Here is a 19,667-nt window from a genome sequence, read left to right as displayed (position 1 = left end):
AGTCGGTCTGGGGAGCTGGGTTGGGTTGTCATCAATATGCAGATGACACCCAGCTCTGTCTGTTGATGGATGGATGGACTCTGCCTCAGATGTTTTGGATAGGGCATTAGGGGCCATGGCTGGATGGTTGCAGCAGAGCTGGCTGAAGTTGAATCCAATGAAGGTGGAGCTCCCATACCTGAGTTGTGGGTGACTGCAGTCAGGAATCTAGTTCCTGATCTTTGGTGGAACACCATTAGTGCCACGCCAGCACTGAGGGTAAAGAGTCTCAGAGTGATGCTGGATTCCTCACTTTCTATGGAGGCCAAGGTCGCTTTGATTGGTCGATTGGTCTTTTATCCTCTTTGGCTAGTCTGGCAATTGGTTCCCTAGCCATGCAATGGTCACTTCCATTGCTCTGCGTGGGGCTACCCTTGATTCTGATCTGCGGATTGCAGCTAGTGCAGAACGTGGCAGCATGTCTGTTGATGGCAACATCTCCATGGGTGCGCATTCAGCCGGTGCTGTACTGACTGCACTAGCTGCAGATTGAATACCGGATCTGGTTCAAGGTTATGTTCTTGACCTTTAAAGCCCTATGTGGCTTGGGACCATCATACCTGCAGGACCGCCTCTCCCCATATGAGCCCCGGAGAGCTTTACGCTCTTCCGAACCAAACCTCCTGGTGATCCCCAGCCTGAGGGACACTCGCTTAGCCTCAACCAGGGCAAGGGCCTTTTTGGCCCTTGCTCCAACCTGGTGGCACATGCTCCCACTCAAAATCAGGGCCCTGCAGGACTTATTACAGTTCCACAGGGCTTGTAAAATGGATTCTGCCAGGCTTTTGGCTGAGGTGGTGGACATTCAAATTTTCTGGCCTCCCCTGCTTATGGGTGTTTTTACATTCAGTTTGATCCAGAGTTTTAGAGTCTTCAAATCGCCTGCCGCTGTTCCACTTTAATTATTTTCCTTTTACATTTAAATGTTTCAATTTGGGGGGGAGTCTCTGACCAGAGGGCAGTTGGAATACCATTGCTTAGTTAAATGTATACGATTGCTTGGAAATCGTGTCAACACTGCAAAAGCAATACAAATTTAAATTACTAGATGAGGCAAGCAATGATATGTAAAAATTTCAAGTGCTGTCAGTTCTCATGCAAATTACTGCACCTTGTGGCTTTTGGAGGAGTCTTTTAAAACACATGAAAACTTCTACAATACAAGTTTGAAATGCGTGGGACATACACATTATCAGGAAGTTTAATATACAAATAAAAAGTGTACACATGGTCTTGTGTGGGGATCAGGCTGAGCAAGGATGAAAGAAAACAGTGACAATGAAAACACAAAGTCCTGCAAACTCTAAACCCTAAATGAGGTTGAATTAGGATAAGCTGTAACCAGCACTGGCCCGAGGTCTCATGACTCCCTAGGCAGACTGGGTGGCCTGTCGCCCACCTCCACAGTGCCCCCGCAGAGTCCCCCCTGCACCTCTTCCTCCTCCCTTCCTTCCCCACCCCAGGTCTATTTCAATGCCTGGAAGGGCGATAATGCGCTGTGCTGGGCTGTGTAAAGGTGCCCCCCCACTGATCAGCTGATTAGCAGGTAAAACCGCGCTGCTCACTCACTCAGTGCCCAGGCAGACCAGCGGCAGCTCGAGTGAACCGTGTCTGGAAAGGGCACAGCGGCTACTCTCTCCTCCACACTTCCTGGATGGGAAGGAAATGCAGAGGAGGGAGCAGCCTTAGCGCCCTTTCCAGACGCGGTTCGCTGACGCTGGCCTGCCCAGGCATTGAGTGAGCAAGCAGTGCAGTTTTACCTGCCAATCAATTGATCGACACCGGGGAGGGACCTTTACACAGCCAGGAGTGGAGCTCAATCAGCCTTCTGGACATTGAAATTGACCTGTGGTGGAAAAGGGAGAGAGGAGGAGGCAAACTAGGCATTTGGGTGGGGGGGGCAAACTAGGCATTTGCTGAGGAGGGAGGCCAAATTTGGCACGCCCCTGCTGGCACCCTAGGCAACCTCCTAGTTGGCCTAGTGGGTGAGCTGGCCCTGGCTGTAACTCTCAAAGTTTCAGCATCTAAAATACTCCCTTACCCTAGGTCTCAGAATCTGGGGCTTCTGGAATGGCCTTGGGTTAGCCATAGCTCTGGCAGAGGTTGTCCTTGAAAGGGCAGCTGCTGTGAGAACCCTCTTAGCTCCGCCCACCTCACAGGGTGTGTGTTGTGAGGGGAGAAGATATAGGAGATTGTAAGCCGCTCTGAGTCTCTGATTCAGAGAGATGGGCGGGGTATAAATCTGCAGTTCTTCTTCCCACCATCCCTCTCCATGTGGTCAAGATGGCATCTCATTGTGAGAGCTTAGTCCTTATGGCTTGAGCATAACTGAAGAGGTTAAAATACAAAAAAAAAAAAGAGAGAGACCCTCCCCTTTTAATTTCCAGAGACTTTATCATCTTTCTTTGAGATTCCATTCTCCTTTGGGGTCAATCCAGTCTTCCTGACCCAAAAGGAAGAAGTACTATCTAGCCTTCTGGCTTTCCCAGATTCTGTGCCTTAAATATGATAATCCAGCTGAGGTGTTCGCTGATAAACCTTCTGTTTCATGCCGAGCAGAGCCATTTGCATCTCTCAGTACCGAAGTGTTCTGTTCTTGGGGAGAGATGATTCCTCCACTGCACTTTTCCTGTTTTCGGCTGCTAACTCACACCAAGGCTCCTGGAGTATGGACAGAGTACAGACCCACTTATTATAATATAGATATGATCCCTAGGGTGGAAGGCATTTTTCCACAATGTCTAAGAGAAGGAAAGAAGGATTAAAAATGTGAGCTAGAAAAATACAACAGCAAAAGGATGTGCCTTAAATATGACAATACGGGGATTGCTCCTACCTGCTGTGGACGCTCTCTCAGCCCCCACTACCTCACAGGGTGTCTGTTGTGGGGTGGGGGGAGGTAAAGGTTTTAGGTTTTATTACATTTATACCCTGACCTCCCCGCCAAGGTAGGCTCAAGGCGGCTTATAGCAACAATCATAAAACAATAAGAACTTAACACGTTAGTGCATCATCATCATCAAATCAATTAAATTTAAGACAACTTAAAACAGTTGGTGCTAATAACATTCTGATGTTATTCAGGTTTGATGACATCAGTATTTCCTGGATTCCTCCTGCTGTGATAAGTCTCAAAGTCAGTTGAAAGCAAGCCAGAAGAGTGTGGTCTTACAGGCCTTGCAGAATTGGGCAATTGTGATTGCTCTGAGACGCCGAGATTGAGAGCATAGGGTGGGATATAAATCCAATATCCAACTAAAATCTTGTAATCAATACATTGATTTGGCTTATATCCAATGTTCCCTCTGAGCTGAGTTAGCTAGCTCACAGATTTTTGGCATCCAGCTCACACATTTTTGTCTTAGCTCAGGAAAAATAGCCCCAGAGCAAACTAATTTATGCAGTAGCTCGCAACTTAAATGCCAGCAGCTCACAAAGTAGAATTTTTGCTTACAAGACTCCATGGCTTAAAGGGAACATTGCTTATATCTAGAATCACTATGACAGAGGTATATGTTTTAGACCTCTGGGAAGTTCATTGCTCATTTTAGTTTTTCTTTGATCTGTAGTTCTTTCTCACTCAATTTCTTTTATTACTAGTGACTTTAATTAGGAATTATTTGAGGGTTTTGTGGTTGTTTTGCATTCCCGTAAGAATCAGAAGCTGATTTTGTGCTATCTAGGGACCCAGAAAAGCTCAGGACTCTTGATTTGAAGAAGAATGTTTTGAAAAAGCAGAGAGAGAGAGTTTTGTTTTCAGACAGGCTAAACTGTGGCATAGTTACAAGTGGTAAAAATTTCTTAGTTGTTTGGGTAGGTGGATCAAAGCTAGAAAGGTGGTCTTCTCATTCAAATCCAACAACTTGGGATTTGGGCCAAGATAGAAATTGCTTTTCTTCCATGAAATAGAGATGCCAGTAAGGGGGAATGTTGCCATAAATATCCCCATTCATTTGATATTATGAATGCCATTTGCTTGATGATTTAGGGTGAGATTCTGAAAAGAGATGTGGGTAGCTGAAATGGGGGGGGGGGGGCTGCCTGGACTCTCCTACCTCCTGCTCCACACAATTCCCACTTTTATCCACCTCTGAAGTGCTGCAAGAAAAACAACTGAGCATGTGGTTGCCTTTTGTGAGTATCTTTTAGTTCTTTGGTTCTCCTCATTGTTTGCATTCTAGCAACTGTGGAATGTAGGCTGGGCAATTCAGAAAACATTTTTTGGGAATTCTTTAAGTGCAGGTTGTTTAGAAGTGTGAGGAGACACCCATAGTACCCCTTCCAAACTGGAATAAATGCAGTTATGCTAAAAAGTAAGAGAAGACTTCTGTTCATTTTGAATAGTTTGATGCAGAAGGATTAATATTCTGTGCTAGTGGTGCTGCTAAAAAAATTAGCCTTTGGACTTCCTATTCATTTTTTTGTTTAGAGTATGTGATGCAGCACTGGCAGGAAGATTTCATGTTTGGATACCAGTTCTTGAATGGGTGCAATCCTGTAATGATTCAAAAGTGCACAGAATTACCCAAAAAATTTCCAGTGACGACAGAAATGGTTGAATGCAGTTTGGAGAGGAATTTGACACTGGAAGAAGAAATAACGGTACAAACATTTTATGGTCACATTTTGTTGTTAATTCCCATTTAAAAGGTGTGTTTGAAAATAGTACTAATTTTGTAGCAACAGACTAAATTTGCTTTCTCCTGAGCTCCACCCCACAAGCCATGGCTGCTCCGGTCAATTGACTCTGCCTGACCAGGTGAGTCAGTGTATAAGAGTGTGCAAAATGTAGCACTCCTCCCTCCCTCCCTCCCTCCCTCCCTCCCTCCCTTCCTTCCTTCCTTCCTTCCTTCCTTCCTTCCTTCCTTCCTTCCTTCCTTCCTTCCTTCCTTCCTTCCTTCCTTCCTTCCTTCCTTCCTTCCTTCCTTCCTTCCTTCCTTCCTTCCTTCCTTCCTTCCTTCCTTCCTTCCTCCCTCCCTCCCTCCCTCCCTCCCTCCCTCCCTTCTTTCTTGTGGTGGCAGCTACTGCCAATTTTTTAAATTATTTTCATACAAACACACTCAGTGCATATATACATACACATGTACACAAAACGAGTTCTCAGTTCTTTTACAGGAAATCATAATTAAAAATGGGTATATCTTATCATATTTTTTCATTAAAAATGAATAGTTCAATGAATTATTAATGACCTACGACCTATACTGCACAGTGACACTTGTCTCACACAGACACTGGGACCTTTTCTTGCTTACAGACAGCCTACTAATGTGAAACAGCTTCTCATCCCACAATGATAAACTACTTAACAGTAACATGAACTCTGGGACCAAGGCCTTAACAAAACAAGGTGCCAAACGTTGCTCTCATATAGATCCTAGCAACACCATCAGTGGACTCAGGAACATCAGCCGTAGCATTTCAGGATCATACTCCTGCTCATCATGTGCCAGCACTTGTCCTTCCACCCTCTACACTGGACAGACAGGCCAGTCCCTGCAACAAAGAATAAATGGACATAAGTCTGATATTAGAAACCACAACATTAAAAAACCAGTGGGGGAACAGTTTAGCCTTCTAAGACATTCAGTTGCTGAACTAAGTGCAGCAATTCTCTTACAAAGGAATTTCAAAGGGAGATTAGAAAGAGAGATTGCTGAATTGCAACTGATAATGAAGCTCAAGACAATGCATCCACCTGGACTGAATTGAGACCTAGGCTTCTTGTCTCATTATCAGTGCTAATTTCTCCATGCCTACCATCCTTTTGCATATCATACCTAATCCAATCATGCCCCCTATTGTTATACTCCTGCTGTTCTCATTTGCCTGCTAATACCATTTTGCATCTGAAATCAGTTCACCCTCCTTGATATAAGGCAGATGGCCTCCCATTCTACCTATATTTGTAGAAGTGAGCAGTGACTCATGAAAGCTCATTCACTTCCGTTAAGGTGCTACTGGACTCTTGCCACCCATCTTGATCTAGCTCCAAGAAAATTATGATTGTTAATTCTACAGTTTTTAGGAAGCGAGATTCATTGTTGAGCAGCAAGTTATTCAATGCAGTTTTTTTCCGGGTCCATCCCATTACTGCTTCCTGATACCAATCCAGAGCATCTCCTGCCTCAAATGAAATAGAGAAACATAGTTAAGTGTGCATTCTGTTAATGCCATACTACAAACCCCAAGCAACATTTACTAGTAGCTTCATGTAGATGCTTAATGGCACAGGAGAGAGGACAGAGCCCTGCAGAACACCGAAGCAAAGCAAAATTCCACTGTTGAGCAATTGTCTCCCAGCACCCATAGCAGTTGTTTTGGTAACAGTCTGAAAGGAGGAAACTGACCCGACTGACTGATTTCAGTGCCCCGAATCCCCATTTCAGATGGACAAATGAGAAGGATACCATAAATCAAATACAGCAAAACTAAAAGGTTGTTTTAAACTATTTCTGCAGCAAGGGAATGTTTTCATAGCGGATTATGAACTTCTGGATGGCATTGAAGGCAATAAGACAGACCCCTGCACAGTACAGTACTTAGCTGCTCCCATCTGTTTATTATATAAGAATTTGCAGAAGAAGATTGTCCCTATTGCTATCCAGGTAAGCCTACTTGCTGTTCATTAACTGACTAGTTTGTGTCATCACTGTAGAAATGTTAACTGTGTTGTTGCTCTCTGCAGATCAATCAAAATCCTGGCCCAGACAATCCCATTTTCCTTCCATCAGATGCTAAGTATGACTGGTTATTAGCCAAGATCTGGGCTCGGTCATCAGATTTCCATGTGCATCAGACTGTTACACATCTGCTTCGGACGCATTTAGTTTCAGAAGTGTTTGCTGTGGCCATGTTCCGTCAGCTGCCAGCTGTCCATCCTCTTTTCAAGGTAGTCTAGTGTTGGTGGGGATGTTTCCAGGAGTTTCCAGCTGTTATTTGCCCCTTTCATTCTCAATATATTAAGGTTCTATGGCGTGGACAAAAATGTAAGAAAGTCTGCAAGAGGTTAAAGAAACATTGTTCACTCAGTCCAGCCTTCACCCAGTAGCCATTGCTGCTCCAAAATCAGTTGCCTTGGAAGCACAGAAGCTTTAAACATTATTCCCGCTCCTCTGTGTTTCCCACTTAAATGCTGCTCAAACAAATTTACAAAGGTTATCTGACTGCAGCAATGACAAGAGAACTGGAATTTTAAAATGGAAAATAATTACAAGATAAGTGTAAGGGGAAAAGGATACCATCATTCAAAACAACATTGATTCCCAAATCCTTCCACAGCCACTTTGAGTTCTCCTTTCATTGCAGTTTGGGAAATGAATTTAGGAATGAGTTTTACTTTTTCTCATTCAGTCCAGGATGCCCATTGTGTGTGAGGAAAGGACTTTTTAAGGATGGGGCATCAGAGTTTCTGCTGTTGCCATCCTATATAAAAAAAATGGGCCCATTTCATCACTTTCCAAATTTGGTGTTCAGCAAAGACTGTTGTTCTGTCTTTAATTCTCCCATCATTTTAAAGCTGAACGGCCAGTAGTATGTGTGGCTCCTTCCTCCTTGTCATTTTTTAAAAAACATCCAGTCTTCTGTAAGTTTCTCTTTCTTTCCCTCCTCATTTATCCACATTGATTATGATAAATTTTTATCAAGCTAATTTCTATACTGTCTTTAGATGTATACAGATGGCCAACCTTAAACTTGTCTTTGTGGGGCAAAGTAAATCAAAATTGTTATTATACCAAGGATTATTTATATTTTAAACGTAATTCCTTTCCATATACCTTGCATTTTATATTCATAAAATTAATACTTTGTTTCAGAAATTTGGATTTCTGAACCACGTTGGATTTCTTTAAGCAGGTTATAACTCCCATTTAACAAAGGAGGATTTGGTGCTCTTGATCTAAGTTTATATCATCAAGCATATTTATTAATTTGTACTAATTATTGGGATCGCTCCTTGCAGTTGAACTATCCATCTTGGGCTCTTTTGGAGGCATCTTGCTTGGTGCCCTTCTCTAAATGGAATGCATTAGGGTCTACTTATGTCAGAGTGAATCCCATTCCTCCTGCAATTTCTGCAGCTTGAGAACAATATCAATATGATCCATTTTCACATGTTAAATTAATGTTATGGGCCAACACAGACCTAAGAATGGGAAATAATTTTTTTTATAGAGAACTTGGACTGATGGGGGGAGATTTGCATTGGACCAATTGACAGACTTATGATAATAAGTTTTTTGTCATTTTGTCAGCTGAGTTCTGGATATGACTTGTCAGCTTTGGTTGAATGACAATATTTATAACTGAAACATCTGTTAGTATCTAAATATGGCCCTGTGGTATTATGTGTCTCAGATTCCTCTTTGTTCTTGGAAACTCTTAATTGAATCAATGCAGAAAAGAAAATCTGCAATATTTGTGTATAAATATTTGATGTTGATAAATAAAAATGCTATGCCGTAGTCTTAGGAATGAATGCAGTAAGGAGCAGCTAACCCTGTTTTGCCAAAGCAGTGGAATTTGGCCTTAAAATTTATACCTGCTCTCTCTGTTGATTTTAGGTTGTGACTTATTCAGTAAAAAAACTATATTAAGGATATATTCGACACTACAGCAACTCTTTAGTAAAGAACTGAGTAAAGTGTCTTAATTGCTGGCTTTCGTGTTCATTAATGTTGGGTATGTCCAGTCATCTGGTTTTTCTGGGAGAAGTTATTATTTCTCATACAACAGTCTTGATTTTAGGCAGCCAGTTTTGCATTGAGTTGAAAATGAATATGTTTGTCTTCATAGCCTTTGTGGGTATTTTATGCAGTTTATACGGGTTGGAACCTTTACTTCAGGTTGTGAAGTTTGCTGTGTGAAGTAATCACCCTGGGAATAAAGTTGCAAGGAATATTTTATCCAGAACTGCTTTTAATTTACAGCTCCTTGTACCCCATGCGCGGTTTACAATTGCCATCAATACCAAAGCTCGAGAGCAACTAATCTGTGAATTTGGTTTATTTGACAAGGTGAGTCAGTTTTACCTCAAACCACTTTCTTAGGGCTGGAAGGGGCAAGACAGATGTTACTTCAAACCCTTGGCGTAAGAACAGGCCTTTCACATAGGAGAGCCTACTACTATGTTGATAGTGCTGAGAGTACACATGTCAAGAAAAAAAATGCTTATAAAGTGTGGGACGTGAGTTAGACAGTATACTAAAATGGCCATCGTATTTAAAATACCTTGTGTTTAAAAGAATATAAAAGATAGAACTGATTACATTGGGTTGAATCTGAAGGTCTGTGAGCAGGGTTCCATTTAGGAAAGATATTTTTTCCACCCCCTCATTCCCATTGGAACCTATTGCACTCCTCAAAATGCTGGGACTGGGAGACCCCCAGGAATAATGTTGGGGTGAGAGGGGGGGGTCTACTGTGGGAGAGGGAATTAGCAGACGTTGCCCCTTTCCTTTCCACCCACAGAAATGATTTTCTGATAGTGGGAGACATTTAGGATCCAACCCATTGAGAGGGATGTTGTAAATGTACAAATATGCATACTGTGAGTTCATATAAACACCTGTTTATATAAATTCTTCCTCAGTCATCAGTTAATTATATCTCCTTAAGAATCCTTACTCCCAGAGAAATAGTAAATTTCAGTGACACTTCAAAACTGAATTATTCAAGAGGACTTTTCTACACAGACAATAGACTTGGATTCTAAATTATTCTAAATAGACTAAATGATTCACAAAAATTGCTTAGAAAATTTTTTGGAGACTATGGTCTGTACTATTGTGTATGGCTTGTTGAAACTTTCTTTAAAAAAAAAAAAGTAGTCCCCTGTGCAAGCACCAGTTGTTTCCGACTCTGGGGTGATGTTGCATTACGACGTTTTCACGGCAGACTTTTTAATGAGGTGGTTTGCCATTGCCTTCCCCAGTCATCTACATTTTCCCCCCAGCAAGCTGGGTACTCATTTGACTGAACTCGGAAGGATGGAAGGCTAACTTCGAGCTGGCTACCTGAACCCAGCTTTCGCCAGGATCGAACTCAGGTCATGAGCAAGGAGCTCAGACTGCAGTTCTGCAGCTTTACCACTCTGCGCCACGGGGCTCTTTTGTGGAAATTAGAATCCGACTATAGAATTTTGCATCATTTATTTGTCATATTAATATTTATGCTTTGCTTCAGTTCTGTTTTTAGACTTCTGGCTGGTTTTACAGCCCTCATCCTATTTCATTGTTTACTGAGTATCCCATCCATTGATTGTATTGACTCATTTTGTATAATCCTGTTTGAATGCAAGTGAGAAAGGTAGACTATAAATAATGCAAATAAATAAAAATACAGTTTGTGGAAAACGTTATGATGGCAGGATCATAATACTGTTTAAGAAAATACTTTTAAAATTCTAAGTCAAACAATTAATTTCATATAGTTAAATAATTAGTAAGGACAATCCACTTTCCATTTATTAGTACTCCAAAAATGAAGAGCATTAGAACAAATCTTTCTAATTGGACATTTAACTTCATGTGCAGTTGGGTTGTTCATATAAAAATAGCTAGAAGGATAACTGTTTAAAATTTCTCTTACAAAGGAATCTTGTTCCAAAGATGCAGCATTGTAATGCCAGGTACATGAATGGGTATGCAAAAGACAAGCAGATTTGATTTTGATTTGATGTATTTGATTTCTATCCCATCCTTCCTGTGAATGGACTCAGGGTGGGTTACAACATAGTCATAAACAATAAAATTTAAATATATTTAAAACTATCACAATTAAAACTATATATTTAAAAATGATGGCATCCAGAATCAATTCCATTGTGTTCCAGGTGATCCAATAAATCATAAACTGTCCCAGTAGATTGTCTCCAGCTTTTGAGGGATTGAGTCTTAATAGGTAATACTCACTTCCACTGAAGTAACTATATTACCATCACCATTAATGAGATGCACATCTCGTTAAAGCTAATGATTCTACAATGTATACACATGGCAACACCACCAATAGAGAATACTATTTGGTATGACAGTGTACTAAAATTAATTTTTAACTTACCTCACAAGACAAAATTCCTTTATTTACTTTCTTTCAGGCATAGAACAGTTAGAATCATTGCATAGCGTAACATACAAAGATCAAAGTCTTCTGTTTCTTCTTTCCCCTTGGTGGCATGGCCATAGCATGTTGGTTGAATATTGTCATTGTCACTTTGGAGACAGCATGCCACTGTGGTATGGAGGTCTTATGGAGAAACTAAACCACAAAGCAGTGTTATCTTACTAAGAGCTAGTGTTTTAAAAGCTAGGCTGTTCTAGTTGCTTGTATTTTAATAATGTTCTAATATTGTTTTATCTGCATTCTATTAAATAAATTAGCCACTCATAAAGCATTTGTACTTAAAATTAAATTTATTCAACTAGTAATATGGAATTATTTCTTTATCTGAGCCCACAGGTACAACTTCTTTCCCCTTTAGGTGCAGATTCCTTAAGGGGATATTTGTTCCAACAAACAGGTAGTGTGTGAAATGCTTAGTGTGGTATAGTGGTCAGTATGACAGACAAGGTCTGAAAGAGCCTGGTTCAAGTCTCCCCTCTGCTATGGATGCTTGCCGAGTGACCTTGGGCTGGTTACTTTCTCTCAACCTAAACAGGTTTTTTGTGAGGATAAAATTGAGGAGGAGGAGAGATTAAAGGAAACAAATAAATACAATAAGCCATTTTTATGTGATTTATCATATAAACTGCCAGCATGTTAGACTTCCTCCTCTTCCTTTAATAATGTTAGTGCCTGTGGGCTTTCATCAGTTTCTCTGGCTACAGATTTCCGTGCTTCAGTTGCAAATATCTTACAAGACATTCTTAGTACAAAGCGCTAGTCAATCAATAACCTGGAGAAATAAGTGCAGCTACTGGCAAATAGTATTCCCTTAAACAAAACTATTTGATTTATAATCGGTCTTTTTGAAGATGCAATAACGTTTCTTTGAATATTGTTCCTTTAATCTGAATGCCAAACAAACAAACAAAAAAAGGAATTAACTTTCCTTTCTTGTTCTCTCTGGAGCCCTTAAACATACGACCCCAAATGTTATTTTCAGAAAGTGTATAGCCTGTTGGGCAAAATTTCCTTACATTGATGATCTCATCCTGTGTCTTCCATGCCCTGTCAAGTGCCCTGTATGTAGATAATTTATGCCAAAAGCTAGGCGTGATCAAGCCTCACACTTAAAGGCTGCTTTCTAGAAGAAAGCCCTCTTGGGTGCAGCTGCAGAAAATTATTTGAGGACAATGATGCGCCCCACTCTATGTAGAAGGATCCAATTGGTGTCAATTCCAGTGGTTCCAAAACTGGCTCTGAGCCCTTCAGTTCTAGACATGGCTCCAGTTGAGGCCCTGGCTTCCTCTCTGGCATTGCCCAGATGTAGTGGCGCAGAGATGCCAGTAAAAAAGACTTGGCGCAAACATAAGCAATTCTCAAAGGTCAAATTTCGTCAAGTCATCCTTGTTATCAGTTCTCTTCTGTTCTCAAGAATCAGTTAAGGAGAAACTGCTGGAACCTGTCACAGAGCTGATGCCTATTTCAAGAATGCCTTCTCCACTGGGCCATTTTCCTATCTCAACATGCTCTTTCTCCCACCAATTCCATGTTGTCAGTTGTCTGCCCACCACTTGGAACTGTCACATCAATCAGATCCAGCAGCATGTTGTGTCTCCATAATTCTCTTCATATCAAAACATCTATGATGGTATTACGATCACCTGGCTTTTTGATCCATATGCCTCCACTTGGATCCGATCCAGGTGATGTCTCCCATGGTCCTTCTGCTGCCAGGGAAAAGACTTTCATCTTCTCCACTATGACACTTAGAGGCTCAGTTCTGTTCCAGTTCATATTATTACTAGGAATAAGACCCGTTGTGGTGGAAAATACAATGGGCTCTAGAAAGAGGCTTTGGGCTAGTGCCCCCCCTTGCTGTTTTCCCATCCACTCAGACCAAGTGAACTGTGAAGGCATGCGCTCTCCCCAACCTTAGTGTCATCCCACCCATCCAAGGTGGCCATTTTCTGTAGGGGAATTTATCTGACTTCAGCTTTCCATCTCCTCCGCCCTCCCTACAGCCTCTACCTAGGAAAAGTACAGTCTTTCTCCACAGTGTGTACCAAAGCAGCTCACATCATTCTCCTCTCCACCTTTTGATCTGCACAATAACCCTGTGAGGTAGGTTAGGCTGAAAATCTGTGAGTGACCCAAAATCACAGCATGGACCAAAGCGGGAGGTGAGCAACTGCAGCAGGGTATAATAATAGAGTCCATCCTGCAAAGCAGCCATTTTCTCCAGGGGAGCTGATCTCTGTCATCTGTAGAGTAGTTGTAATTCTGAGTGATTTCCAGCCCTCACAACAATGGTTCCCCAGGAGGAAATGACTGGTTTGGAGAGTAAAGTCTATGGCATTGTACCTGCCCACCGCTCCTCAAACCCCACCGTCTTGGCTTCACCTCTCAAATCTCCAGGAATTTCTCAACCTGGAGTTGGGAAACCTATGTCCTTCGCAGCAGCAGTAGCAAGCAGCCAAGCATAAGGTAACCAACCTCCAGGTGGAGCCTGAATATCTCCTGGTATCACAACTGAACTCCATACAACATATCTGTCTCCCCCTGGAAAAAATAACTGCTTTGAGGGTGGACTCTGTGGCATTATATGCAGCTGGAGTTTCTGGATCAGGTTCAAAAGTAAGCCCATGTAGAGTGAATTACAGTAGTCTAGTCTGGAATTGATCATTGTATGGGTGACTGTAGCAAGGTCCTGATCAGAGAGGTGCAGGGCTAGCTGCCTGACCTGCCGATGATAAAAAGCAGATCTGGCCACTGCAGTGACCTTGGCCTCCGTAGAGAGAGCGGCATCCAGAATCTCCCCCAAGCTTCTAACCCTCACAATCAGGACAAGAAATGCCTCCCCCCCACAAGGGATGGGAGCCTGATTTTCAGACCAACTCTGCCCCAAGTCCAATCACAGGACCTCCATCTTTGTTGGATTAAGTTTCAGCTTATTTTTTCAGGATCATGTAACTGTCTTTGCTTGTTCTTTTGGGTTGTCACAGGCAAATGCCACTGGAGGAGGTGGGCATGTGCAGATGGTCCAGGGAGCAATGAAGCACCTCACTTACAGTTCCCTCTGCTTCCCTGAAGAAATCAAAGCTAGACGCATGGAGAGTACTGAGGAGATTCCATACTACTTCTATCGGGATGATGGCATCAAAGTGTGGGAGGCAGTAAGGAGGTAGGGGGTCATCTGAAATAAATTCTGTTACAGCATACTGAGCCTCTGGAAGCAGGTAGAAGTGATAGTTGAGTCCCTAAAGTACTCCCGTAGCATTCCCTTCTAACCTCCCATCACACTAGGTGAACATTAAGAACCCTCTTCATACAACCCACCTCCTTTGTCATGTTTGGACAGGGTATTAGTGGGAGAGGTCTATTCAGAAACAGGTTTTTAAAAATTGAAACACCTTGCAAAAGTAATCAGATTCTGAAAATTTCTGACAAAAAAAATAATTCCGTGGTCTGTGAATCATGCAGATATGCATGCTTTTTTATTTGCTGCTTCTGGTCCTGGGGAGGAGCAAGTGCAGCTGCATAAAGTGCTGAGGTGCACCTTCTGGCCATTCTAAGGGCTAGTGATATCATATACAGTGACACACTACTTAAGCTCCCAGAAGAGGAGGGAGATCTGTTTTAACTGGCAGTACTCAAAGGATAATAGAGACAGAATCAGATCTGTGGGTTCTGAAACTGGAAAGAGGTGCAGGGTATAATTGTTGTTTGATATCTACATGTGCCCCCCCCCACCATGTGTAGTTTAGGAATGCAGTGTCATCAGCTGTGTATCACACTGATAAGATCACTAGTGCCTGTGCTGCGTCCAGTACTGAAGGAATAACCCAGAAGTGAATCCAGAAAAGATAGTGGTGATGCAAGTTGTGAAGCTACATTGGTAGGGATAGCACTGAACACCATAGCAGCAACTCTCCTTGGGAGTCTCTAACCTCCTTCTTATCCAGCAGGATGCAGTTCCCTTTTGAGAAGGTAAAGTGTCAACAATCACTTGAGAGTTACTGCATTCAGGGCTGTTTCCACCACCAGGGTGATTTTCATTGGCTCTGGTTGCTGATGCAATTCTGTGTGAAATCACTCTTGCGACAAAGATTGCATGCAGGACAGAGTAATCGGCTTTCTCTCCCATTTTTAATAGTGGTTTCCCTTTCCCACCTGACATATGTTGAAGCCCTGTCAGGGCAAAATGAGCCCAGGCCCAGTGCAGATCAGCTGAAGGAGTGATCAGATCTCCACCCAAATTCACTCTGACCAAGCAGAACTTTTCCCCAGAAGTGAGGGAAGGAAACACTCGTTAAGTTCTTGAATACACCAACAATGTTTATTAAGTTCACAGCAAGGAATTCAAAAGCATGTCTTTGAATTTCTCTCATACACATTCAGAGCCAAATTATGCATTATATTTTTAAAGAACTCATGTTCCCCACAGTTGCACAGCAGCTCTACATGTAAAATTGGTGAAATAACTCCCTCAGTGTGATTTTTACTCAGACAAATGACTTGGAGAAGAGTGCTTCCTCTTCCCCCGCAATGGTGCCGTTTCAAACCCATTTGTACTCTATTTTTCTAAAGAAGGCATTTCCCAAAGCTGCTGCATGGCTGTAGGAAATACAGGTTTCACAGACTCAACCCTTTAAAAATCACAATGCAGTTTGACTCTCATACACACTCCATACTTACCGTGACTAGTTTCATGTGCGACCAATACCGTTTGAATTGGAGAATATTGACAGATGGTAAAAGAGATGCTGCCACTCCCTTGCCTTTTGCTGGTTTTAGACTTCTTTGTGTCTTAAGCCCACATGGTTTTCACCCTCCTCCTTTATAGGAATGGGAAGAGAATCAGCCATATCCAGGTAGATGGTGCCACAAGTTTCTTGGGAGAACAGTCTTCTGTTTGGGATGGCCTAGTGAAAACTTTTCCTGTTATCAGAAGGTTTGTTGTTGTTCAGTCACACAGTCGAGTCCGACTCTTTGCGACCCCATGGACAAAGTCACACCAGGTCCTCCTGTCTTCCACCATCCTCCAAAGTCTACTCGAATTCGTGTTTGTTACATCAGTAACGCTGTCCAGCCATCTCATCTTTTGCCGCCCCCTTCTTCTTTTGCCTTCTGTCTTTCCCAGCATCAGGATCTTCTCCAGGGAGTGCTCATTTGTTGGCCAAAGTATTTGAGCTTCAGCATCTGACCTTCCAGGCAACAGTCTGGGTTGATTTCCCTTAGGACTGCCTGATTTGATCTTCTTGCAATCCAAGGGACTCTCAAGATTCTTCTCCAGCACCACAGCTCAAAAGCATCTATTCTTCTGCGCTTGGCCTTCCTTATGGTCCAGCTCTCACAGTCATACATTACTACTGGGAATACCATCGCTTTGACTATACAGACTTTTGTTGGCAGAGTGATGTCTCTACTTTTTATTACACTACCCAGGTTCGCCATAGCTGTCCTCCCATAGAGCAAACGTCTTTTAATTTCATGGCTACAGTCACCATCTGCAGTGATCTTGGATCCCAGAAATGTGAAGTCTGTCACTACTGTCATGTCTTCCCCTTCTATTTGCCAAGGTGTGATGGGGCCGGATGCCATGATCTTAGTTTTTTTGATGTTGAGTTTCAAGCCTACTTTTGTGCTCTCCTCTTTCACCCTCAACAAGAGGTTCTTTAGGTCCTCCTCACTTTCTGCCATTAGAGTGGTGTCATCTGCATATCTGAGGTTGTTAATGTTTTTCCCGGCAATCTTACCGTAATTCCAGCTTCTGCTTCATCCAGGCCAGCGTTCCGCATGATGTACTCTGCATATAAATTAAATAAGCAGGGTGACAATATACATCCTTGTCGAACTCCCTTTCCTGTTCTAAACCAATCAGTTGTTCCATATCCCGTTCTGACAGTAAACTAAACTATAAAGTCCTTCTAGTTTCTCACAGTACAGTGCTTATTACCTCTTATTTTTATGATCTCTACAGTGACCTGAAACCTGATTCTTTTCCCCCTGTCAGCAGACCCTCCAGATGCTGACACAAGGGTTCTTCTTAATGCCATGACCTGAACAAGTCTGCTCAAAACCTGCTTTCTCCCCTTTTTTTAATTTTGTGGCAAAAGGCTTGGTAGTTCTGAATAACTCGAAAGCTCACAGATTGTTTAGAGTCATTGGGCTGGTCATAATAAAGTTATTACAGGGATTGTATTCTTGGCTTTTTGGCTTGTATTTTTGGTCCAGCATAGCTGTAAACAACTTGCCTGTTTCTGCAGACATCTCATCTGGTCACACTGATCCATGCTATGGTATTCTCAATGCTAGATTATTGTTGTGCATACTCTATATGGGCCTGCTCTATTTCCAAAACTGCAGCTCACACAAAATGCAACTCTGCCCCTCAAGGCCACATGTCACCATTCCTGAACCCTCTTTACTGGCTGCCTGACTGTTTTCAGGCTCAATTTAAAGTGCTAGTGCTTACTTTTTAATATATAAATCTGCCTTATACCAAATCAGACCACTGGTTCATCAAGGTATCATCATGTGACCTGCATGACTAACCCTGGCCCATTGACAACCACCTGGCAACTCACTACTATGCTATAGCAACCACCACAAAACTTGCATAACTTGACCAGGCCCAGCCGTTGTTCACCTCACAGCTCATGTGAGTGACTTGCTACTGCACAGCTTTTGCAACTTGGCTAGACTTTTCCCAGGGAGGGGCTGGCAGAGAGGGAGGGACAGAGAGGAAGCTGAAGTCTTTGTGGTATGTTGGTTGCAGTGTTAGACTAAGATCTGTGAGGTGCAGGTTTGAATCTACACCCTGCCATGGAAAAATAATGGTGCTGTAAGCCACTTCGGGGCCCCATTGGGGAGAAAAGTGGGATATAAATACCTAAACAAATAAAGAGAAACATTAACATACTTTCTTAAGAAGATGGAAAGGCTCCCATTTTTACTCCTGTACCATATATGCTGCGGTGAAGGAAGAACCATTCCTGGAGTCACTGACCATCATAACAGAAAACAGCAAGATATCACTCACAGTTTTGTAATGTTTGTTTAAAGTAGTGATAATGAGTACTGTCATACTGCATAGAGGGGTTTTGCCTAGTTTTTTCCCCCTGTCATTGTGAAAATTTTGGTGACCTTGTCCTAAAAACTTTTTAAAAATAAAAAAGATAGTTTATCAGCAGGCACCTTCAAGGGCTTCTGAGATTGTATCTGTTTTATTGCTATTTCTGCAGCTTTGCGACAGATGTTGTCACAATCTATTATGACAGTGATGAGACAGTGCGTGAGGATTTGGAACTCCAGGCCTTTGTGAAGGATGTTTATGTCTACGGCTTGAGGGGCAACAAGGCATCAGGTGAGATGTTTCTATAAGAGCCACATTCTCTATCCATTCTGCGTCTGAAAGGACTGAAAATTCTGAAGTACCTTATCTTCTTTGAACCCAAAAGGTTATTAATAGGGTTTCAGGCAGTGCAGGTTATAGTAGTGGTAGCATTTGCTTCGATACTGAATAGTCTGCTGCTCTCCCATTCATGACTGAGGCCTCACTGAAATTTTGTAACTTTTTCCCCATCCTATCATGTTATTTGTTTGATTGACTCTTCAGAATAACGATAACATCTGGTCCTGTGGTTGCAGCCAGCCCATAAAGGCACAGCTGTGGGGAAAAGGCTTGCAAAGATCTGATGCAATGATATATTATTTCATTGCATCAGATCTTTGCAAGCCTCTGGGACATATGTACAACTTGTACCTGAAAGTGCAGAAGAAGGGGGGGAAATTGAGATCAATGCAGGCAGTGCACTCCTCCACTTTCACCTGCTGGAATGGCCTTGCGTCAGCCATAGCTCCGTAGGTGTTATCCTTGAAAGGGCAGCTTCTGTCAGAGCTCTCTCAGCCCCGCCCACCTCACAGGGTTTCTGTTGTGGGGGAAGGAGATTGTAAGCCTCTCTGAGACTCTGATTCAGAGAGAAGGGTGAGGTATAAATTTGCTGTTTTTTTTCTCATAGAGGCAGAACACTTGAAGGCAGAACATAATGTGCTTTGTTCCTTTGGGACAGGGACTGCTGCCCACATTTCTCAGCATGCAGAAAGCTCTTTCTTGGTGCTTAATAATTTCCTGGGCTGTCTGCTACTGTTGCTCTTTTAAGGAAAGTTTGGCTTCCACTGTTCAGTTCACTCCGGTTGGCTTGATAGAAAAGTCAGGACAAAAACTCATGATTCGCTTCTTACACTTGAGCCTGTCAAGAAGAAAAGTCAGCCTGTTTCATAAAGCTCTGGAGGGAGCCAAGGGTTTTTGCTGGTTTAAAAAAATGTCTTCTGTATTTCAGGATTTCCTAAGACAATCAAGACACGAGAGAAGTTGTCAGAATATCTCACTGTAGTGATATATACGACAACAGCACAACATGCAGCTGTGAATTTTGGCCAGGTAAAGGATGCAATTCTGTAGCTGACTTATGAACTTAAGAGAGTTTCACACTAGACAGATCAGCCCTGTTCAGGGGTCT

The 19,667-nt window shown here is 42.4% G+C and overlaps 1 protein-coding gene across 1 annotated transcript in view; it reads left to right on the top strand.

The window, feature by feature from the left end:
- Positions 1 to 19,667, top strand: part of ALOX5 (arachidonate 5-lipoxygenase) — a 60,010-nt gene that overhangs the window by 36,639 nt on the left and 3,704 nt on the right. The window contains exons 6-12 of the mRNA XM_060254305.1: positions 4,469 to 4,641; positions 6,501 to 6,647; positions 6,728 to 6,931; positions 8,970 to 9,056; positions 14,148 to 14,326; positions 18,390 to 18,511; positions 19,488 to 19,588. Coding sequence (XP_060110288.1) covers positions 4,469 to 4,641; positions 6,501 to 6,647; positions 6,728 to 6,931; positions 8,970 to 9,056; positions 14,148 to 14,326; positions 18,390 to 18,511; positions 19,488 to 19,588 — 1,013 coding nt within the window. The remainder of the gene's footprint in view (positions 1 to 4,468; positions 4,642 to 6,500; positions 6,648 to 6,727; positions 6,932 to 8,969; positions 9,057 to 14,147; positions 14,327 to 18,389; positions 18,512 to 19,487; positions 19,589 to 19,667) is intronic.

This window comes from Heteronotia binoei, chromosome 14, assembly GCF_032191835.1.
Source record: "Heteronotia binoei isolate CCM8104 ecotype False Entrance Well chromosome 14, APGP_CSIRO_Hbin_v1, whole genome shotgun sequence".
Classification (NCBI taxonomy): domain Eukaryota; kingdom Metazoa; phylum Chordata; class Lepidosauria; order Squamata; family Gekkonidae; genus Heteronotia; species Heteronotia binoei.
The sequence above is the reverse complement of the archived record's forward strand: the minus strand, read 5'-3'. Positions and strand labels throughout refer to the sequence as shown.